Source organism: Sinohyriopsis cumingii, chromosome 8 (assembly GCF_028554795.1).
Source record: "Sinohyriopsis cumingii isolate HCF-2022 chromosome 8, ASM2855479v2, whole genome shotgun sequence".
Taxonomy (NCBI): domain Eukaryota; kingdom Metazoa; phylum Mollusca; class Bivalvia; order Unionida; family Unionidae; genus Sinohyriopsis; species Sinohyriopsis cumingii.
The window spans coordinates 97,510,307-97,532,366 of NC_142968.1; the positions used below are offsets into that span (position 1 = coordinate 97,510,307).

Below are 22,060 nucleotides of genomic sequence, written 5' to 3' on the forward strand. Positions count from 1 at the left end.
ATTCTTGGGACGAAAAGGTAGGAAGGGGAACAATTACATTTATTGCACCCGTGTCAATCTGGGTATGTCTTGTGGCAAAGACATGATTGCCATCGCAATGTGCATTTGGGGGAAAAAAGCCAAGGTTATGTCAGGTTGATAGCAAGCAGTCATTGAATTCCATTGGGTTAGGTACTGCAGTTTGTGAAGTTATACTGGAGGTAAAAAAAGATCTAAATATACTTCACAAATTTTGTAGTTGAACATGTTTACCATCACTGCATTAGTCTCCAGTCACACCTTTGAACTTTGTAAATGCATGTTTTCCAACTTGACAATACCAGTATTTGATAATTACTTTACACCTTACTTAAAACTGGTGTAACTTGTAGAAAGAAAAAAAAACTTTAATGAGAATGCGTTGTTAGGGTTGTCAGGTTGGCATCATCCAGGCAGTCCACTTATTGGTATATAATTTAAAGTGAACAATCTTATGTTATTGTTGCAGTAAGAAACGTGTGAGTGCAGTGGTGGACTTTCTTCTCATTCTTTTCGGTGGGAGAAGTTATTCTGTCTCCATCATTTTTCTCAACTTACCACTTATTTAGAGCTGTAGAGACTGATATTTTGTTCTCTGATGATGAGATTGAATCTCGTGTGGTTTTGAGGCCATCTCAAAACTCCCTTATGAGCCATTGAATGGTGCTTCCTTCGAGAACCTTGCATTTATGCCTGTCATCCTGCTTTCCTTACCATTTGCATGAAAATCTTCAGGCCTTATCTGTGGGCAACGATTGTTCATGGTTTAGTGGTAATAATAATTCTTTCAGTTACAAATCATGGTTTCTGGCACAGGGTCAGCAGCTTTGACCTGCTCCACTCACTACTGATATCCCCAGTTATGCAAACTACTGGGGATGATCAGGTTAGGCTTGTCAGCCCAATTAGAGCTTTACATTTTTATTGGTCCACTAAAAATAAGAAAGGGTGGGAAGCCCTGCTCCTACCTATTAAGAGCATGTCTTCAGATGGATTGTCCTCACTCACAGGAAAGCTTATTAGTCCTTCACTGAAAGGGTCTTTTTTAATGAGAATTAAAGCCCTTGAAGTTGGTGCTATGTTCACTTTTTTTGGGCCGATCTCAATCATTATTCACTGGAGGACATGTAGAGAACTGTGTTTTGCAGTTACATGCTACTGTCTCCTTTTACCTTTGGTCTTTGGTGCACAAGACCAAAGCCGTTTTATTGATGGACCCAATAGTAACAGCTTATAAAGCATTCCTGTCACATTACAGTAGGAAAGACCCATACCATAATGGTTGTGTCCATCAGAGACATACCAGCCATTACAATTTAGCTGTAAGTCTCACGAAAATGACTCTTATAATACGGAATTGAGGAATAAAAGGAAAAACTGGAAATAAGATCGTTGCAATAAAATCTGGATTTTTGGCTTGTCTGTTAGATTTGGTCTGAGTTTGATAGAAACTTTAGTGGAATTAGAGAACCAGACTAATTTACAATAGTACCTCAGATGCTTTAAACTGCACATATTTTTCCATGGAAAGCATCTGCATGATCAAAACTGTGGATTACATGTTAAAAACGAAAAAAAGAAAATATAATCCTCTTAAAAATGTTTTAATAATCAGTACAGAAGAATAAAAATGAATATTCCGATTTGTCTTAATAGAAGCATGAAGGGACACAATTACATTTATTGGACATTGCATGTCGATTTGAGTATGTCATATGGCAGGAGACACGATTGCCACTGTCATGTGAAATGAAACAAAAAATCCCAATATATTCAGCTGGTGAGATAACAATCCATTAAGCTACACAGTGTTTGGAACTGAAGTTTGTGCAGCTGTACTGTAGATAAACAATGTATATGAGTGCTTTACAAACTTTTAAGATGAACATGTTTACTTTCGATGCATCAGTTTGGAGTACCAAACTTTTTAAATACACATTTTCCAACTTGACAATAGCATCTATTTTATTATACCTTATTGAAAACTGGTCAAACTTACAGAAAAATATCAACTGCCTTGTTGAGATAATCGACACAATCTTGTTATGGTTGGCAAGTCTGACATCAATTTATACCAATTTCTTGAGGCTGTCAGCCTCTTTCTGAACTTGCAAATTCAGCAACACTATAATGTAATGATTCTATTAAAATGTAGTTTGGGGAGGTTGTCAAAACTAATTTTAATTATGTGAAACTTTTCTGTCAGTATTGTGAGTGACCCTTCATCCATGCTGCTCTGATGCCATAAATTTGGTCAAAGAATCAATGAGGAATAAGTCACATGGGCCTATGCTGTAGGTGTCAGGCTGGGTCAGTGTTCTTTATCTTCTAGAACTTTCTTTCAAATGGGCAGTTGATGAGCTTGGATGGGGGGAGTTACTCCTGGATGGGGAAAGCAAAGCAAATAGTGATGGGTAAGTATTACACAAATCTTTTGGGCTTTATACCACGTAGGAAAGCTAAGTTTAAATCACTGATGTTTTTAAACCTATTTTTGTTCTTTCCCCCAGGACCCTGAAAGGTTGTGTGTTAGTCAGCTGTCCCTGGTGGATCTAGCTGGCAGTGAGAGAACTAACAGAACTAAAAATCAAGGAGACAGATTGAAAGAGGCTGGTAAGATGTCTTCATTACTGCATGAAATGATTATTTTTCCTTTGGTCCAGTTAAATCCTGGCTGGAGTTCATTGAGTGATGTATAATAATGCTACATTTCCATCTTGACAAAAATGACAAATGTTACAGAAGATTAGATGTTGCAGACTGTGTTTATCTGCCCATCCATCTAGCATCAGTTTTTTGGGTGAAGTTTAAGGGGCAATATCACCTATTTGAACCAGTGTCAGACTTTGCATGAAGTGTATCACGGAGGAAAGAACTTTCAAAGAGATTAAAGGCAAAGGGGGGTCAGAGATCTATGTGACAGGGCAATTCTTTGTTGGGCTTTTTGGAACCAGTAATATTATCCACTGTTGATATAGATGAATTGTCATTGAATATGTTTGTCATGGGATGTAAAATGTTGCTGCCACTATAGAGGTCAAATGTCATGGTCATATTGGTCCATTTAAGTAGGGGGAGCACAAATTATAACATATCTGAGAGGCATTATACTTTGAATTCATCAGCTTACATGGAGCATCGTGGTCAAAGATTGATCCAAGAGTTGCCAGTTAAAGTCACATTGTGAATAGCTTTTAAGCTTTTTTTTTTAACTATATGAAGTGTCTGTATGTTTTGTTTCCATACAAGGATTATTGTCAGATTTGACACATTAGTTTAACAAAATAATGGATTGATTAAAAGGTCAGATGTCAGGTTTAACGGGTTGTTTGTTTGTGTTCTGTTGTCGTAGTGACCTAGTTACAAGTATAAGATTTAGTATTTTTATAAACATGGACCATTTATATATATGGGAAGCTTTGTTGCTTTTTTCTTTTAATTAAAACTTTATAAAAAAGATTTAAGTTTTGAATATACTTGTTAAGTAGTTCTTTTTTCTGAATACATAATTCAAACAATGTTGAAAAACCCTTGTATTTTAGAGGATGCATTGAAAACTACTTGCATTGTTGAAAAGTTTGTTTTATCTGTGAATTCTTGTAAAGCTCATTGAATTGTTCCCAAAAACCCTCAAATTTATGTTGAAAAAAACAATGTTATTATTCAGTATGAATATATTTTTTAACATAATTTTTTAAATTTATGTAATTTCCAGAGCAGTGAATAAACAAATACATAAAACTAGATGAAACTGGGTGTATCAAATAATTCCACAGTGGTGTGCCTTATAGTTCCCCAAGGAGGGAGGAGATAGGACCAAGGGACTTGCCTCCTCTCCTGCATTGCATCTCAGTAGTTAGCATTTTCTTAAGTGTTTTGGTCAGGCATCATAAATGATAGCCAGTTTCTTTATATTTCTTTCCCTAACCTAACCCTAACCCATCATGGATCCCCATCTTTCACCATTTAAAACTAGTTCAATTTAAGGAAGAGGTACACACCTTTCTGCAGAATGGTGCAGTAGAGAAGGTGCAAAACAACTAGACTCTGGCTTTCTATTCCTGGATCATTCTGGTGTCAAAGAAATGGACAGCAATAAGAAGCTGATAATACATCTTTTGGTTTCAAACAGATTTTTTAAGGAAGAACACTTTAAAATGGAAACTACCATCATGGTCAGGAATGCCATTAGACCCTGCAACTGGGTGGTCTTCATCGATTTACAGGATGCTTACTTTCACATCCTCATGTTCTTTCCATGCAGAAAATACCTCTGGTTTTGTCTTAACCAGCAACTAATTCAGTTTTAAACTCTTCCAGTCATCTTTGGCCCTACCTGAAGAGCTTTGGGCCCAAAGTAGTCTAAAGCGCTCTCCGTTACGGATCACTGCCATCTCACCTCTGCCTGGGTGGGTTTCGAGTCTCGGATTAGGCTAATATGGGTATGGGGTATGTGAGAAAGCTTGCCAGTAGCTTCTTGCGGGTCAGTGGTTCTTTCTGGGGTTTTCCTAGGTTCTTCCTCCACCATTAATACTGGCTGCCATGTATAGCCTATTGTGTGCTGAAAAATGGCATTAAACCCAACAACAACAACCTGAAGAGCTTGTGAAGGTGATGTGTCTACTCACAGCCAACTTGAAGTCTTAAGGGATTACCATCCTACACTATTTCAGCAACTGGTTGATACACAATGTACAATAAAATATTTCTTCTTTCTTCATGGTCTTAACCTAAGCCTAGAGAAATCGGATCTTATCCCTTTTGCAGAACATAGTATATGTGTGGATGAATTTCCTCACCAGCTCTGGGAGAGTTCAAAATTGATGGTATTCTGTCCCTTACAACTGCTCTTCTGGTCAAGACCTTTTGGATCACCTTTACTTCTCTCTCCTGGAGAATCTTTGGCAGAGATCACTATCCACGTTCACCATATTCTGGAAAAGACAGACCTGCCAACTGTTATGATTTTGCCATAAGTCTTAAGAAAATTACCCTAAACATAAAGACTTACTTCATACTAGCAAAAACTACATAAAAATTATCATTGCCGAAAATTTTGGCTAATTGGTTCATTTATTTGGATCCAGGTTTCATCATAAAATTAGTAAGATTAGGCAGGGAACCAGACTAACTTTACAGGAGCACCTCAGATGCCTTAAACTGCACCAACTTGTTCATGTAAAGCGTTTGCATGATCAAACTGTTGATTATAGAATTTTTTAAAATGTTGTCCAGAAAGCATAGATTTTGGCGTGAATTTCACGACTTTTTCAGAATTCACGCCACAAGCAAAAAATTCACGATTTCTCCAATTCTCAGTTATTTTAAATCTTTAATAAAATAACCAATTTCCCTTTAAGCACTAGTCGTAATATTGGCAGTTGCCAAAATGGTCCGGTACTGCTGGTCGCGATATTGGTAGAACTACAGCCAAGTGGTACAGTTGACCCGGTAGCAAGCATTTTAGCCTATTTTAATCTATATGTATAAGAGTAGTTTTACAAATGCTTTTGGTGGCCCTGAGTGGTCTAATGCACTCTCCATTACGGATCACTGCCATTTCACCTCTGTCTGTGTGGGTTCGAGTCTCGGATTCGGCTAATGTCGGTATGTGAGAAAACTTGTCAATAGCTTCTCGTGGGTCGGTGGTTCTTTCCGGGGTTTACCCAGGTTCTTCCTCCACCATTAATACTGGCCGCCATGTATAGCCTATCGTGTGCTGAAAAATGGCGTTAAACCCTACAACAACAACAACAAATGCTTTTGAGAGAAACTGGGTCCTCGGAGCTTGCGTCAACAACACTGATTTGAATTACCGTTTGGCATCTCATGTAAGAGCTTGAAAATGGCTTCACCACCAAGAAAAAAGAAATGTATTGCTCAACAACAAAAAAAGGGAAAGGGAAGTTTAATTTGGAATATACCAAATATTGGCTGTGTATTCTGCCACAAATTTTAGTATTGTGCATGGTGGCAGAGACGATGTGAGGAAGCCCATCGGTTCAGTTGCAAAAAACACATAAAAGTTGGGAAAATTAAGAATTTGCAGATTTCAGCTCTGAAATATTTTAAGCCATCGACGGAAGACCGCTGAAGCATTATTTGTGAGTTTTCTTGTTGAACACAATCTATCTTTATCAGCTGGAGACCATGCTAAACATTTGTTCCAACAAATGTTCCTGGACTCGAAGATCGCTTCCAAATTGTCCTGTGGAAGAACCAAAAGTGCTGCAGCTCCTGTGCATTCATCACAGTAACAGAGACAGTGAAAGTATTGAGGAAAAATGTGAAATGGAAAAGAATTTCCAAGAATTAGATCAGGTTGAGAGATAGCAACAAGCCATTGAGCTGCATAGGGTTTGGAACTAGAATTTGTGCAACTATACTATTGGTAAATAAAGTCTCCGCGTACTTTACAAACTTTTCAGTTGAACTGTTTATCGTCGATGTGTGAACTTTTAATTACGATTGCCAGCTTTACAATAGTAGTTATTGATATTTTGTTACACCTTACTGAGACAGACTCGTCAGGGTTGGCATGTCTGACAAGAGGAATATCTTGGCAGACAGTCTACCAGAGGGGGTCTTGTGGTTCTCAGTGGACTGAACAACAAGCTTCCCTTTCATGTCTCCATTGCCAGATCTAAGGGCCTAGGCAGTGGACACTTTCATTAAATATATGTTGGCAGAACTGTATGGGGTTGTCAGCTGATGCTGCATCAGTGATGACTGGAATTCATAAAACTTGCATTCTGTATTTGAAAAAGGTCTCCATCAGGTTGTTTCTGTCATATGATGCACCATGATGCAGGAAAGGCTGTTGATAAATTAGGAGTACTCCTGAAGTATCAAGTTGGCAGTCTACTTGACAATGTACTTCATGGGGACGGAGTTGATTTTTTACTCTTATTTGCCAGCTAAAAGACCCAATAGCTGGAAGATATAAATTTCCTCTTCTTTGTCAGGTTATAAAAGGAATATTGGTTCTTTACCATTGTAATGCTGACTGTTGAGAGATTGTTTATCATTGTTAACAAAAGTAAAACTGAATTTAGATCCAGGTTCTGTAATAACCCAGTACTTAGTGCTCTACTGGTGTGCAAAACATTTAAAGTCTCAGCTGGTACAAAATGTTTTGAAATGCAATATGAAAGTTTGTTGCTTTTTAAAGCTCAAAGTGTTATATACGAAAACTTGAAGTAGTAATTGATGTTAAAAGTCCAGACAGGTAAATAGATCATTATGTACACATGTTAAATTGAATTTTTATCATGTTATTTGTGGATTACTCTTTTTCTGCTCGGATTAATCTATTTGTCCACTTGGATTACACTTTTTCCTTGCCAGGGGGTTGGCATGTGTGGTAATATCTTCATCTTTTTTAAATAAATGAATATTAATAAGAATATTATTAAGACCAGTCTATACAAAGGACCCTGTTATACTGAGGTTACCTTATACAGGGTACATTACTGGTACATTATATAATGAGATCCATGACCATACCACTTTCTTCAAAGGACCCTATTATATTGAGGGCATCTTATACTGGTGTACATAACTTTTGCATTATATAAGGCAAAAAAATTATATCTGTTTTTCGTTGCCAACCTTAGCACATTTTACCAACCCGGAGGAAAACAATTCTTGCACTAAATTGAGCTGGTTTATCCGAGTACTCAAAGTGCTTCGTACATTATGTATCATATATATAATGTTTTTTGGGTTTTTTTAAATACCTACCTACCCTAATTTTAAATAGCCTTATTATTATGAGGGGATCTTACACTGGGTACATTACTGTTGCCTTACGTAATGAGATATATGACCAAACAGATCCTATATACATTTCCCTGTTATAATGAGGGCATCTTACACTTTGCTACATTAGGGCATCTTACACTTTGCTACATTATGCATAGGAATATTGTTACATTATATCATGAGATACATGACCATACTTAAGCATTGTACAAAGGACCCTGTTATACTGATGTTCTTATAGTTAGGGACCACTACAAATTACATGAGAAGGACAAAATAGAAAGATTTGACATTCACACTAGTTTTATTTCATGACACCTAAATTTGAAACATGAATTTCAGTACTTGAATGTATAAAGAGATGGAAAAGCTTAAAGAACAGCAAATTATCAAGGTCTTAAATGTACAATTGTTTTAAAATTTGGAAGTTCTTTACATTTTGTCCTAATTTTCCTGAGTGTTCTGGGTTTTTAAAATGTATCTTTTGCTTTCAAATTTGCAAAGGAATTTAATATAATATATAACATGTAATATTTTCTGCAGGAAATATCAACCAAACTTTGATGGTGTTGAGAACATGTCTGGAGGTTTTGCGAGAGAATCAGAAAAATGGAACAAATAAGGTATTTTTTTATTTATTTTTCATTGGACTTAAGTTGTGAACACTTTAAATGTTTCCTTACAGTACTATCTGATAATGTGCATGGAACATTACCTTAATTTGTTTTGCATCCTGACCTTTACATGTATATGCTTCCACATTAAACACACATACACACACACACACACACACACAGATTTAAAATATTGGAAACAAAGACACACACACAAAACCCAAAGAGATGTTATATTGGCTGTAACTTGTTTTGTTTTTTAAATGTAATACTATTTTCTTTGTACACCAAATGAAAAGGTCCATCATGGTCATGAAAGTGTATAACAGATTAATAACAACAAATTCATATTCCAGAAGCTGACAGGTTGGTTGACTTTTTCTCAAACTCATAAACTATTTTACCATAATGAAAGCAGGTCTTGGGACAAGAAAAAAATAGTATATTTTTCATGTCCTCAGACTTGTATGAATGTGAAAAATATATAATCTTTTCGCTGAGTGTGGTAAGGATTTTAATATTGGTCATGATGGTAAATTTGATGTGGAACAACACTTGAAAACAAACCTTACTAGCACAAAAATATGTATGCCAACCATTAAGCTTTTGGCGTAATCATTATGCTTTTTTTTTTCTCCACTAAATTATGCATTATGTGTAAATGTTTATGGATTTTGTTGATTTTTTTCTCAGTATTTCTGCCTCCCAAAAAACTTAATAGTTTGTTTTCTAATATTTATTAACATTCCATTAATCCCACAGACTGTATTCTAGAAAAGATGGCTTCTACGTAACTATGACATAAGAGTATGCTTGCATGCACTTTCCTAACATTATTATGTTCTATTGGAAGCATCTGTCCTATTTCCAAGAAACATGCTGGTTTCTACTTTCAAACTTTTGACCTCGGATTCTATTTATAGCAACTGTATGACTAAGTTAGGAGAGAACAGGCTGGTTTTCTAACTTTTAATCTTTGGTTGCAGATTCTTTGCTTTAATTCATATTAATTCATTTAATACTGGCCGCCATGTATAGCCTATCTTGTGTTGAAAAATGGCTTTAAACCCTACAACAGCAACAACAATTCATATTTGATATAGAACTAGACTTTAGGTATTGGTGCTAATAGTAAAATCAGATCTATTCTAGTTGATACATGTGTTAGAGCAACAAAGTTTTTCAAATAATTTCACAGATTAATTAGAAAAAGACGAAAAGACAATTCATAGATGAACACATGAATTACATAATACAGCGTTTCATTCTAGGGCAGCTTCACACACATTACAGGCTGTGTGGAAAGGATTTTAATATTGGTCATTGTGGTAAATTTGATGTGGAACAATACTTGAAAACAAAGAAACCTTGAATTAGCTTGACTTACTAACTCCGATACTAAAGGTAACTTCTTTTGTACAGCAGAACTCAGTTGTGGACATGCATGTTATGAATGCATAGGTGTAATTTACTGAACTCCAGAACACAGATTACCCCTAGCAGTAGAAGACTACATTGGTCCTTTGTTCAAATAGATGTTTCCTGATTCTGAAATTGCAGAAAATATGCATGTGCAAGAGCAATGTCATCTGATATTGTTCTGTATTTAGCTGAAGATACTGTACTTAAAATTGGAAAAGGCATGAAAATTGGGCTGTTTAGTATTGCCACAGATGGGAGTAGTGATTATGATGACAAAAAGTTGTACTCAGTCAATGTAAGAGACTTTGACAATGAAAAGGGAAAAGTCAGCGTGTTCCTCTTTCATTACCAGAATTAATGCTAGATTCCACTAGAGAAAACATTTTTTATTATCTTGATAATGCTTTAAATAAACATGATTGATTGATTGATTATATTTTTACAGTGCATCATCATGATTAGGCTATTTAGCACCCTACAAAAGGTTATATGTAGGGTTATTTAAAAGTGGTAAAAGGCTTTGTATCGACCAGCAATATAAAACCAAAGAGTTTAATGTAAAACAACAAGATGGAAACAGTAAAATATGATATAAGTTGGCAGAGCTGTATAGGGATTCAGCTGATAATGCATCAGTGTACGTAACAGGTTGTCCCTGTCATTTGATACACCTTGCTGCAGGAATGGCTGCCAATGAATTAGAAGGTGAATTTTGAAGTATCAGGTTGGCATCCTACCACATAAGGTTCTTCATTCAAACAGGGCTGATGTGCAATGGCACCTTATTTCCCAACTGAAGGACCCAATTACTGGAAGATACAAAATTTCCTCTTCTTTGTCAGCTGTGAAAAGAATATTAGTTATTTCCCATTCTGATGCTGACTGAGAGATTGTTCAGCATTGTTAAAAAATTTAAAAATTCAGAACACAGTAGCCCAGCACTTATTGCTCAACTGGTGTGCAAAATATTCATTGTCTCAGCTGGTACTACATGTTTGGAAATGCATCATTAGAGTGTTGCTTTTTAAAGCTAAAAGTGCTACATATGAAAACTTGAAACAGTAATTGATATTAAAAGGCCAGAGGGAAAAATGAATCATTTTGTAAGTATGCTCATTGAATTTGTATCATGTTATATGTGGATTACTCTTTTTCTGCTCGGATTACACTTTTTGTCCACTTGGATTACACTTTCTCGTCGCCAGGGGTTGGTATGTATGCCAAAAGATAACCAGAAGTCTGTTCTTTTTCATTTACCCTGTCAGTAAACTGTTTTAAACTAAATACGATTGTTATTATTTTGTATGTAGATATTGTCTGCTTTCTCCAACATGAAATAAAGTAAGGGTATGTAAAGACTTCCCAGTTAAAGTGAAGCTTAGTTGTAACAGGAGACGCAAGACAGACCTGCAGTCAGTAGTGTACAGTATTTACACAGTGCTTAGTGTAACTGATATCCTGTGTATTCCAAAGAATGTTACATACAGATTTTGTTTTATTTGTTTTTAGCAACTCTTAAAAATCCAGTTTTAGCCATGCATTCATTGTCATTTTATTTACTTTGTCTCTCTTGCTGTCAAGGTGTCTTTTTTATTGATAACAAATTAATGTAAACCATATGTTAAGACACACCTGTTCAGTGAATTAATATGACTCTATGGTCTTAAACCGTGTAACAGAAAGAATGTGATACACAATTTGAGTAAAATTCAAAGATTTATTTCCTGAAATTACAAAGGGAAAATATGAGATAGTATTGTGAACTCAAAAAGTATAGAATGTTCTAAATGAATTCTAAATGTTGAATGTCTTGATGTGCCTCAGTGATACAATCCACAATGTCTTTGAATGAACTCACAATAATCCAAAGTAGTATCATTCCAATCATTTAAATATTCTAAATTTACATCTGAATACAACTACAAACTCGATAATAGATTCTCAAAGACTGATATTAAATGGGAATAAATTGTTTATCAGGTCTCTACATATACAAACTTCACTTCACCTGTGATGCAATATATTTTGTGGAAAACCCAAATTTCCAATGGAAAATTCCACCCATTTGTAAACAAGTTCACTTCCAGAACATAAATAAGTTTAAGACTAGAACTCAAATTTAAGTAAACATCTTGATTACTTTGAATCATGACACAAATCAGGTAGGTATTAACTCCATAACCCTCAGTCACAAAAATTAAGCACACAATATACGTAACCAACTACATATGAATATATTTTGCACAATGCCATCATCTGTTCCCATAACTGTCCAATAGAAAGTGAAATTTTGTTGAAAATAACATTAATGCTATTTTAGGTTTCATAAAACTTCTAATTTTCCTTTTCCACTTAACTGATATCTTTGAAATAAAAGTAAAGGACTGTATAAAATAATTATTTTATGTTAATTTCATGAAAGCTTAGAGATTTTTGTGCATTGTTGTTGAATAAGCACAATACTGTTTATTCCCCATTGTGTGTATGATTTGAGATTATCTGTATCACCTAAACTGAGACAAGTTTTCTTGAACAGTAGATTGTTCATTTTCCATACTGGTAAAGCATAAATAACATTATACCAACAAAATATTTTTAATGGATTAAAAAATGTATTTCAGTTCACTTAATTTAAATAAATGTGTATCTCCAAATTTTCCAAGTATTTGTTCAAAAGCAAATTTTTGCCATAAAACATGATGCCTCAGTACTAGACATCACTTTAAACTGCCACACTGCAGACATCGTAGTAATATGACTGAAATTTGTTTAAAGCTTCGTTACAAATCCAAATCTCAGTTTTTAAAACATGGCTACTTCAGAAGTAACAGGGGGATGATTAAAAATGGTACATGTAGACCACATTACGTATGTATTTGAAGATGACAAAGACAAAATATGTAAACATTGATACTAAATGACATTAGCAACTATGTGCTGAAAAATCTAGTATGGTAGTAAGTCACCATCAAAAAATATTATCTGGCCAGTATGAAAGTTATATGATCAGTCATTTAAAAAACGAAACACATTTATATAGGAGCCAAAAATTATCAGAAAGATTATATTAAGATTCTTTTTAGATACCAACATTGATATTCTAGCAAAGCAAAGTACAAATTTTCTAATTTAGAATATACATAACAGATATTAAAAGTAATAAATTCAGTTGCATCCAGAATCAATAGGGAAATTACTTCACTTCTGGGATTGAGTGTAATTGTTTGATAGATATCATCAAAAAGGTCAAATTTATACTTTTGACCATCTTTGGTTTTTACATGCTCACCCTGCAATTAGAATACCAGGCAGATTCATCTTTAAAATGGGTAGTTAATTTATATATGAGTCCCATATATTGCAGAGTGATAGCTTCCACAATTCTCTTATTTCCTAAAATCCATTTTCTTCTTGGCGATGTTCAATTTGATCTTTGTATCCCAAAATTTCACTTTTAATGGTTTTGGGGCACCAGTCTACCTGGGGATCCAGTGTACAGCAAGAACATCCCTCCCATCTGTGTCATTATGGTTAATATTCTTCACAGACTTTGCTTTGACATTTTGTTGTTGATCAGGCATGAAAACATTTTTATGCTTTTTTAGTGTATTTTCATTGTGATTTTTTAGCTTCCTTATATCAGTCATAAGTATTGTATAGTTCTTTTACATTATCACTTACTTTCCTTGAGTCCTCTAATTCTCCTTTTGTTATTTTTTTTTCTTCAAATTTTATTGGCACAATTTTATCCTCCAGCTCATTTGGTTTGGTTTTATTTCCTTCTTGAGTTCAACTTTATGCATGCCAAACAGCCACTTAAGTTATCCCCTCTGGTCACTGGTAAATTAACACCAGTTTTGATTTCAAGTAGGACCCTATGGATTAGACCAAAACTACTCACATCTTCATTGATCAAATCACCAGACTGAGAGCTTGTACCTGAGCTCATTAGTGACTTATTTACTGCTTTCCTTCTTAACACTTAGCAAACTGGTGTTCACAGTTGACAACAATTGCTCATTTTGTTACATGTGTTTGACAAGTGGAGTGAGTTCAGCACAGTCTTATTCCAGTCATTAAGTCTCAGTGAAATCATGGCACAAGTAATCAGTATAATTTAATTAGTACAGTTAGTTTGGGTTTTTTCTAAAGAGTGTTAATTGACACCAGGTGGCACATAAAAGAGAAGAAACGCACATTCAAAATGCATAAAATTGATAATTTTGCAAGAGGTACATAATCCACAAACAAATTGAGACTATATATTCAAGGAAAAAAGCTGCAGACTGTCAGTATTGCCTACAAATTGAGAGTGCTAACTACTGGCCTAAGAACACCTCTTGGCATAAATTTCAGGTTATCTCTACTTGTTCAGTCTAAAAGATTTTTATATTTTTTTTTAAATTTTTTTTTTTTCTTGGATAATCTTTCTAGACGTCACATTAAGTGAGCAACTGTAATATGTGTTTATTTAATTGTCAACAAGAATTTAAGAACAGTTAATAGTCTTGGAAAAGACAGCTCCATTTTCCATCCAAGCTATGGGTTATCTAATATCTACCTTAATTAAGAGCAGTTTGAATATATAGAAAATGGATTTGGATTGGTCTGGTACTTTTATGGTACAGTAACACAAGCAGGTTATTCAGTGCTGAGGTAATGAGGGTAAAGCGCCTTGCCTATGGACACACCACATTAGCTGACTTGGGCTGGTTGTGGGGTAGGATTCAAACCCTCACCCTTTTGGTTGAGAGGCTAACACACTAAAATCTTTAAAATATGGGATAATCTGTGATTTGAGATTCTGTTAGCATTTTCTCTGCATTTCCTTAAACGTTGACTTTGACTTGTTGAAGGGTAAGAAGGATGTCACAAAAGAATGATTTTCATAATGAGACTTTTGTATGGGAAGAAAGCTGCTGGTAATATTAATGTAACTTTATGAATGAATGACAAATGCACATCCTAACTCTTGACCTTTATCTTACACAGTATTTTTGGGAGAGACGAGAGATTTAGTGCAACTCATGTCTATACATACATACATACATACATACATACATACATACATATATACATTCCATGTGTTTTAACTTTATTTCCACTAGGTAATATTTTAGTGACGTGATGGATTGAAACTAATCTGTTTTGAGTCTTAATGTCAAGAAGACCTAGGTCAGTCCTTGTTATTTTTTCCCTTAAGATTTGACACAGTTAATGACTATTTTTTTATTCAGAAATTTGCCAATATTTCGTGTATTTCAACCACTCTAGTGGCATAAGTGGATATAGAATCTGCCTTGGATGTGGGAGGTTGCAGGTTCGAACCCCAGCCAAATCAAACTAAAGACATAAAAATGTTACTAACAGCTGCTTGGTGCTCTGCATTAACAGGTTAATTGTTACGACTGGTCGGCCTGGTGTCAGGATAATGTGACTGGGTAGGACATGTTGCTGTTTGTCTGAAGAGTGATGCCCCAATGCTAGACATAACTGTAAACTGCTACACTGCAGACATTGTAGCGCTATGACTGGAAAATTCTTTGAGTTATGTTAAAAATCCAAATTACACACTAACACTAACTGAAAGAACTATGCTCAGTTTTGTATGTGGTTTAATGTCATTGATATTCAAGTCATCATAAAAGCTGAGTTAGTGTTCACATTGGTTGTTAAATTTTTAACTTATACCAGATTAAGGGGATATCAGTGGTGTCTTCTCGTATTTCTTGTTTATTTAGTTAACTTTATCTTGAATTTGTATTTAGTTATATTTATCTTGAATTTTTTCCTTGTTATTACCAGATGGTTCCCTACAGAGATTCTAAGCTGACCCATTTATTCAAGAATTACTTTGAAGGAGATGGCAGAGTGAGAATGATAGTATGTGTCAATCCCAGGGCAGAGGAATATGATGAAACAGTTGTAAGTAGTCTTGTCATACTGAATTTACCTAGGTTCCTCAACAATCCCAGTTTAAATGGTGATAAAGATTTTACCAAGATTTCTCCGTAAGTGTAATACATTCCAATCGCAGATGAAAATAATTCAGAATTTTGGACTTTAGCAGTCTGCTGGAGAGATTTTATTTGTAAAATTTAATTTCCTCTCGACCACTCTGGTGGCCTAGTGGTTAGAGCATCTGCCTCGGAAGCAGGCGGTCGAGGGTTCGAACCCCGGCCAATTCATACCAAAGACTTCCAAAAATGGTACTAACAGCTGCCTCGCTGGGCGTGCAGTATTAAGAATTTAGTGTTAGGAATTGTCGGCCTGTTGTCAGGATAATGTGACTGGGTGGAACATCATGCTACATATCTGCAGCATGATGCCCCAGTGCTAGACATCACTATAAACTGTCACACTGCAGACATCATAGCAATATGACTGAATAATTGTTAAGCTACATTAAAAATCCTAATCACACACACACACTCATTTCCTCTCAACCCCCACTTTATAATGTGGAACTGAGCCATGTATTATATCACTTGTTATTGTGTATATTCACTTTTAAGATGGTGTATTTTTTTATGAAAATTTGATTCATGCAGTGCTGAGGTCATCTTATAAGCATGCCATATGAAAACTGGATAAATTCAGGGCTAATATTGGAACTTGAGATATTTGCTGTACTGTCAATTTAAATAATTGTATATGTTCGTACCACTTTTTTCTTCAGACATGCATCTATGGAAGCCACTGTTTACCCATTTGATGGGGGTATTCATTGCACAATACTTGTATCTATTTGGATTTTAAGAATTTGAAAATAACCGTTAACTATTACCCTCCACAAAGTGAAGTGTCCATCAATGTTGTTTACTTGTAAATATCTGTGCAAGTCCAAACAACTTGTATTTGTGTTATAGTTTTTTGTGTTTTGCTGTATAGACACTGTTGATGTTTTATGGAATAAAACTTTTGATTTGTATTTTCATTGTCAGTAAACCAGATCTAATATTCAGATGTGATATATCCAAAGTTATCTGCCTATACATGTGGCATATAAGTTCTTGGCTTGTAAAGGCAACACTTATTTGTTTTAACATTGACAATCCTTTTGATCAGGCCTAGGATTTGATTCTTCATTTAGTGCTAAGTCGAATCCCACAACTCCCTGTGTGCGTTTGACCGTAATCCTTTAGCTTATCAAGGCCCCACTCTCTTGTTTTCTCATGTGACAACCCTTTGATCAAGTCGTGAATTTGATACTGTTTATTTGAACTTCTTGAGATCTTGCCACACAATTGACACCTATTTTGTTGAATTCTTTAATAGATTTCACACACTGCATGATCAAAGTCTCACTTATAGTGTCAGTCTATACAATAGCACCCACGTATGATAGGTAAGATGAATAATCATTGTCAGATGATATTTATGATGAAATGACAATAATAGGTTTCAGAACTTTACCTGGTCACTCAAAGAAGGAGGCTGAATTATTTACTTTGTGTTTTGACAGTTGAATTAATAGGATAGTTTGAATCACAAAACTGTGGACTTTACTTGCACTGCTTATTTGTAAGACTTGTAAAACATATTATGGGATATTCTTATAACGAATTGGATCATTCTTGGATGCTATTTTTATACCAGTGCATGACCTATAATAGAATTCATTAATTTATCATATAAATGGGGGAAAAAAATTGAAGCATTATGAATTTTTCTGTATATTATGTAGATGGACAAAATAAGTTGTCAATTTCATTTGTGACCTTTTCCTCACAATAATATAATTGCATTTTACACCAGTTTGGTTTGTTTTTTCTTAGCTATCCATCTGGTTTGACTTGTTTTCCTAAGTAAATGTATCACATGTATATAGGAGTTCTAAAATATGATTCCTTCATTCTAAATTGAAGATACCATGCCAGTCTTCACCCACCATATTACCGTTCCGGTGGCATAGTGGTTAGAGCATCTGCCTTGGATGCAGGAGGTTGCAGGTTTGAACCCCGGCCAAGTCTTACCAAAGACATAAAAATGGTACTAACAGCTGCCTCACTAAGTGCGCAATATTATGAGGTTAATGTTATGACTGGTCATACTGGTGTCAGGATAATGTGACTGGGTGGGACATGATGCTGCATGTCTGCAGCATGATACCCCAGAGGTAGACATCGCTATAAACTGCCACACTGCAGACATTGTATCGATATGACTGGAAAATTGTTAAAGCTACATTCAAAATCCAAATCACACACATACACACCCACCCACAATATTGGACTAAGCGAAGCAGTTGCTGCCACAGGGGATTGTTATCAAGAAAGTTAAGGGTATCCATCATTCAGTAGAGGGGGGAGGGGGTACAGTACTATATGTTGGATTCCCCCCCTCCCCCAGTCCTCTATTCTTTGATGAATGCTCTTACTTTTCTTGGTAAAAAGCCCCTGTGGTTGCTGCTATTACTGTATCTCATCTTTGTAATATTCAACTTCTAGTCCTGTTGAAAAGGAAAGCAGAATATTCAGAATTTTCTCCAGCAAAGAAGTGAAAACAGAACTTGAAGTACAATTATGACATCATGTTAAGATTTGTGAAACCATCAATTAAAAGAGGGAAACATTTTTTTTTGCAAATTGTGTAACTGTGATTTTGCTATTGGGCATAAAAGTACCCATGACATTAAACATTTAATAAAAAGCAGCTTGCTGCTTTGTTATCAATAGCACAGCCTGGACTTACAACATTTATAAATACTAGAGAGACCCTTGATGTAGTTCACTCAAAAAATTGTTTTACTAAATTTCTTTTAGAAATTAGCTCTTTACGTTGCTTGTGTTGCTGGCGATTTGTCTCAACAAATTCATTACAGACAGTAAAATCGTGTGCTAAGACGAAAACAGTTCTTTACAAAATATGACAGAATTCAGATTTCCAAAGGTGTTATGTGCTTTTTGTTGATGATATCTGCTATTGCAATTATTAAAATTCCAGCATCCTAGTTCAAAGACCTTTTATTGTTATACAGACTATAATGACCTGCCATTAAATTTGGCAGAAGATGCTAAAAAAAACCGTAAGATAATTTTTTTAAAATAAGCATTCAACAGCATTTGAAGAAATTTTGAGCGAAACCATTCTACTAACCCAAGTTTCTTGCCCAGTCATTGCTTTTGGGAAGATGTCAGTTGATTGATGAATCATTGACTAAGGCATCTTGTTGAAGTTATTAAATACATGTAAATCAGCCCAGATCCATACATCTTAAAGAACAATCAGTAGACTTAAAATCACTCAATATTAATGAACCCATGGTTGCATAATATTTAGTAGTGATACTTAAATTTTTGTGAATTTTGGTAGACACTTTACCTAAGTTACTTTTATTCACAGCATGTTATGAAGTTTGCTGAGATGACACAGGAAGTCCTGATTACACGTTCCCAGCAAGTTAAGTTTGACCTTGGCCTTACCCCTGGACGTAGACGAATGAACGAACAGTTTACAGAAACCGTAGCCAAAGCAAGAGAAGCAGGTAAAACAATTAATGGTCTTTGAGATGGTCATAAGTCCATAAAGACAATTTGTTAACCATTTTGAAAAAGTTTAGTTAGCATAATGGAAATGAGTTCATGCTATATACCTATTACACTATGATACTTTTTGTGTGCACTATATGCCTATTATAAAAAAAAGTTCTTAGAAATTATATAAAATGCCAGGAACAGTTCCTCTACATTAGATGATTGTGACATGTTCAGTTCTGGCCCTGCCTGTACAATATTGATGATGTCCTTTAGATCCATTTTTTTTATCCCACCAGTTCTAGATACGAGGGCCTGGGCAGTGGCACCTTCAGTCTTAGGTGGTATTGTCTATAGATGTAAAAATTCCCACTATCAAAATAGTTCTGCAAATGTTTCAAAAGAAAGGATCTCCGCTGATGAGTTCATTCTGGTAGGTCCCCTATGGATGCATTGGTTATGGTTTAGCAACCTACTGTTGCTGTTAAACTTGGTTCAGGTTACCCGTAACACCGTTTTATTGCTCTGCTTAATGCTAGCAAGAAATAAAAGCAAACTGCATGCCTTGTAAATGGAAAATTACTGTTTGCAATTTAATGGTAGTTATGATTCAGTTTCTCTTTGCCAGTTGCGGTTCTGGCTAAGAATCAAGCTACCTTCATTATCTCCACCTTTTTGATCCCCAGTAATAACTGTGCTGGGAATGATCAAGAAAGACATTCTTGCCGAGTTAGGGCCTTCAGGTTTTAGTTTTGGCGTCTTCTGAAGGAATAAATGTCTTTTCCTTGCACTAAATGGTTGTTCATATTTTAGCTGCGACTATTTCCAGGTCCTTAGCATCAAGAGAGTTTGTCAGCTCTTTTGAGATAATCAAATCCCATGAAGTTAGGGCAATTGCAACATCTTAGGCCTGATTGAATTAATCCCCTGTGGATGATATTATGAGAGTTGCAGCAATGTTGCGAGAAAAAAAACCACTTTTACTATAGGATGCACTGTAGGAACAGTATCGCAGACAGGCACATAAAGGCACTTAAATTAAGCTGTGGCAGCTATGCAGGCAGAAGACATGAAAATAGATTTTGAGCAGATAGTTCCTTGCCAGCCTAAATCTTGCTTGTTTTGCTTTTGCTCTGTATTGGCAATGCTAAAGTCCATACCATTTGGAGTCATTTATAAAATTCTTTCAGACAGGTTGTTATTTTGTTTTTCTTGACTTCCAATGTTTCATGTTTTAATTCTTTAAAAAATGTGGTCATTTTTCATATATAACTCTTTTCTGCAGTTTTACTTGTGCACTCTGTGCTTGGCATATATTAACATCATCCAAAAAAGGAATACATTTTTTACTGATAAATATTTTAAATTTTGGATCAGGTACAAACGTATGTTATGACATACATAGTAAAATTTTGCTTTGATAAAGTGAGTTACACAAAATCCTTTTGCTGTGATCACTTGTGTGACTTATATTTCTATTGTAAGGGGGCCAAGTTTGTTCCATTTAACAGAAAATTGACCCACTTTTGGAAAATGGATTGGGAGTTGACTTTATTTATGAAAATCCTGGAAGCAACATTGAGTAAGCTGTGCATTATGTTAGATTTTAAACATTTGCTTATTGATGTTTAACATAGTTGTAACTCACATTTATCTTCGACTTCTTTACCAAGAAAGTCATATGAAAGATCAGCTCATTAAATTTACTTCCATCATTAGAATGAATCTTATTTATGATACATAGAATTGTCATGTAAATGTTTTGTCAAGTTGTGGTCCTTTTTGACTTGTACATGTACATGTCATTTTACATTTCATGTTTCATGTCATGATACAGTGAGGTTCTAAACCTTTATAAATTTTTATGTTTTTTATGTGAATTGCAATGAATTTCACCTTATTTTTGCAGATACAGAACAATCCATTTTGCCCAGTATCACATACTCACTTGGAGCAGGATTCCCCAATTTTGAGGTAATCTGCTTCCTCGCTTTACCATACTCTGTTAACTCTCAAAGCCACTTATGTTGCATGGGCTTATGTGGATCCCATATTTTCTTAAAGAAATACCCCACAAATGGATCTCTACATGCTGAACATATATAAAATTGCAATCAGAATTGGTGTATGAAACTTTGATATATTGGAATGTAGTTATTGCTTGGGAATTGTAATCAACAACATGAGATTTGCTACTTTTTAAAAAGTCATTTTTGTTGACTATTTTTTTTTTTTCCTTTCAAAAGAATTTGCAATAAACTGCAAACAAATATAATGTGATTAAATATCATTTGGTGAAAATGTTGGTTATATTGTTTGCATGTTCATATCAAAAATAGAAAAATGGGTCCCAGTGGCTCTGCCAGGTCAAAAAGTTGAGTCATTAAGAAAAAAAACTATGTTTTTTGTGCTTATTTGAGAAATTAAAACATCATTATCACAAGAATGCACACAGTGAGTTTATTTGAGTCTACACTTTTTCTTCTATGTGCACTACCTTAAGAAATAAAAATGCAGCAGTGTTTTCAATGAAGATTTATCGTCAGTGATCATGGGTCAGGTGCTATCGATTGTTAACCATGTTAATTAAAATCAATGACACTGTCTTCCATTCTTCATGCATCTTTGGCAAAGACAGCACTGGGATATGCTCATTTCAGTTTAAAATGAATGATAATGATCTGGGGGGAGGGTTTCTTGGCTTTTGTGTGGTTTTTTTGCACTACATGGGTCATTTGTGCTACGGCACAGCCAAAAAATGATGCA

The 22,060-nt window shown here is 35.1% G+C and overlaps 1 protein-coding gene across 1 annotated transcript in view; it reads left to right on the forward strand.

The window, feature by feature from the left end:
* The window catches only part of LOC149794203 (kinesin-like protein KIF23), an 86,184-nt gene that overhangs the window by 40,792 nt on the left and 23,332 nt on the right, over positions 1–22,060 (forward strand). Inside the window, exons 11-15 of the mRNA XM_089968311.1 lie at positions 2,529–2,631; positions 8,326–8,405; positions 15,624–15,743; positions 19,164–19,305; positions 21,204–21,268. Coding sequence (XP_089824437.1) covers positions 2,529–2,631; positions 8,326–8,405; positions 15,624–15,743; positions 19,164–19,305; positions 21,204–21,268 — 510 coding nt within the window. The remainder of the gene's footprint in view (positions 1–2,528; positions 2,632–8,325; positions 8,406–15,623; positions 15,744–19,163; positions 19,306–21,203; positions 21,269–22,060) is intronic.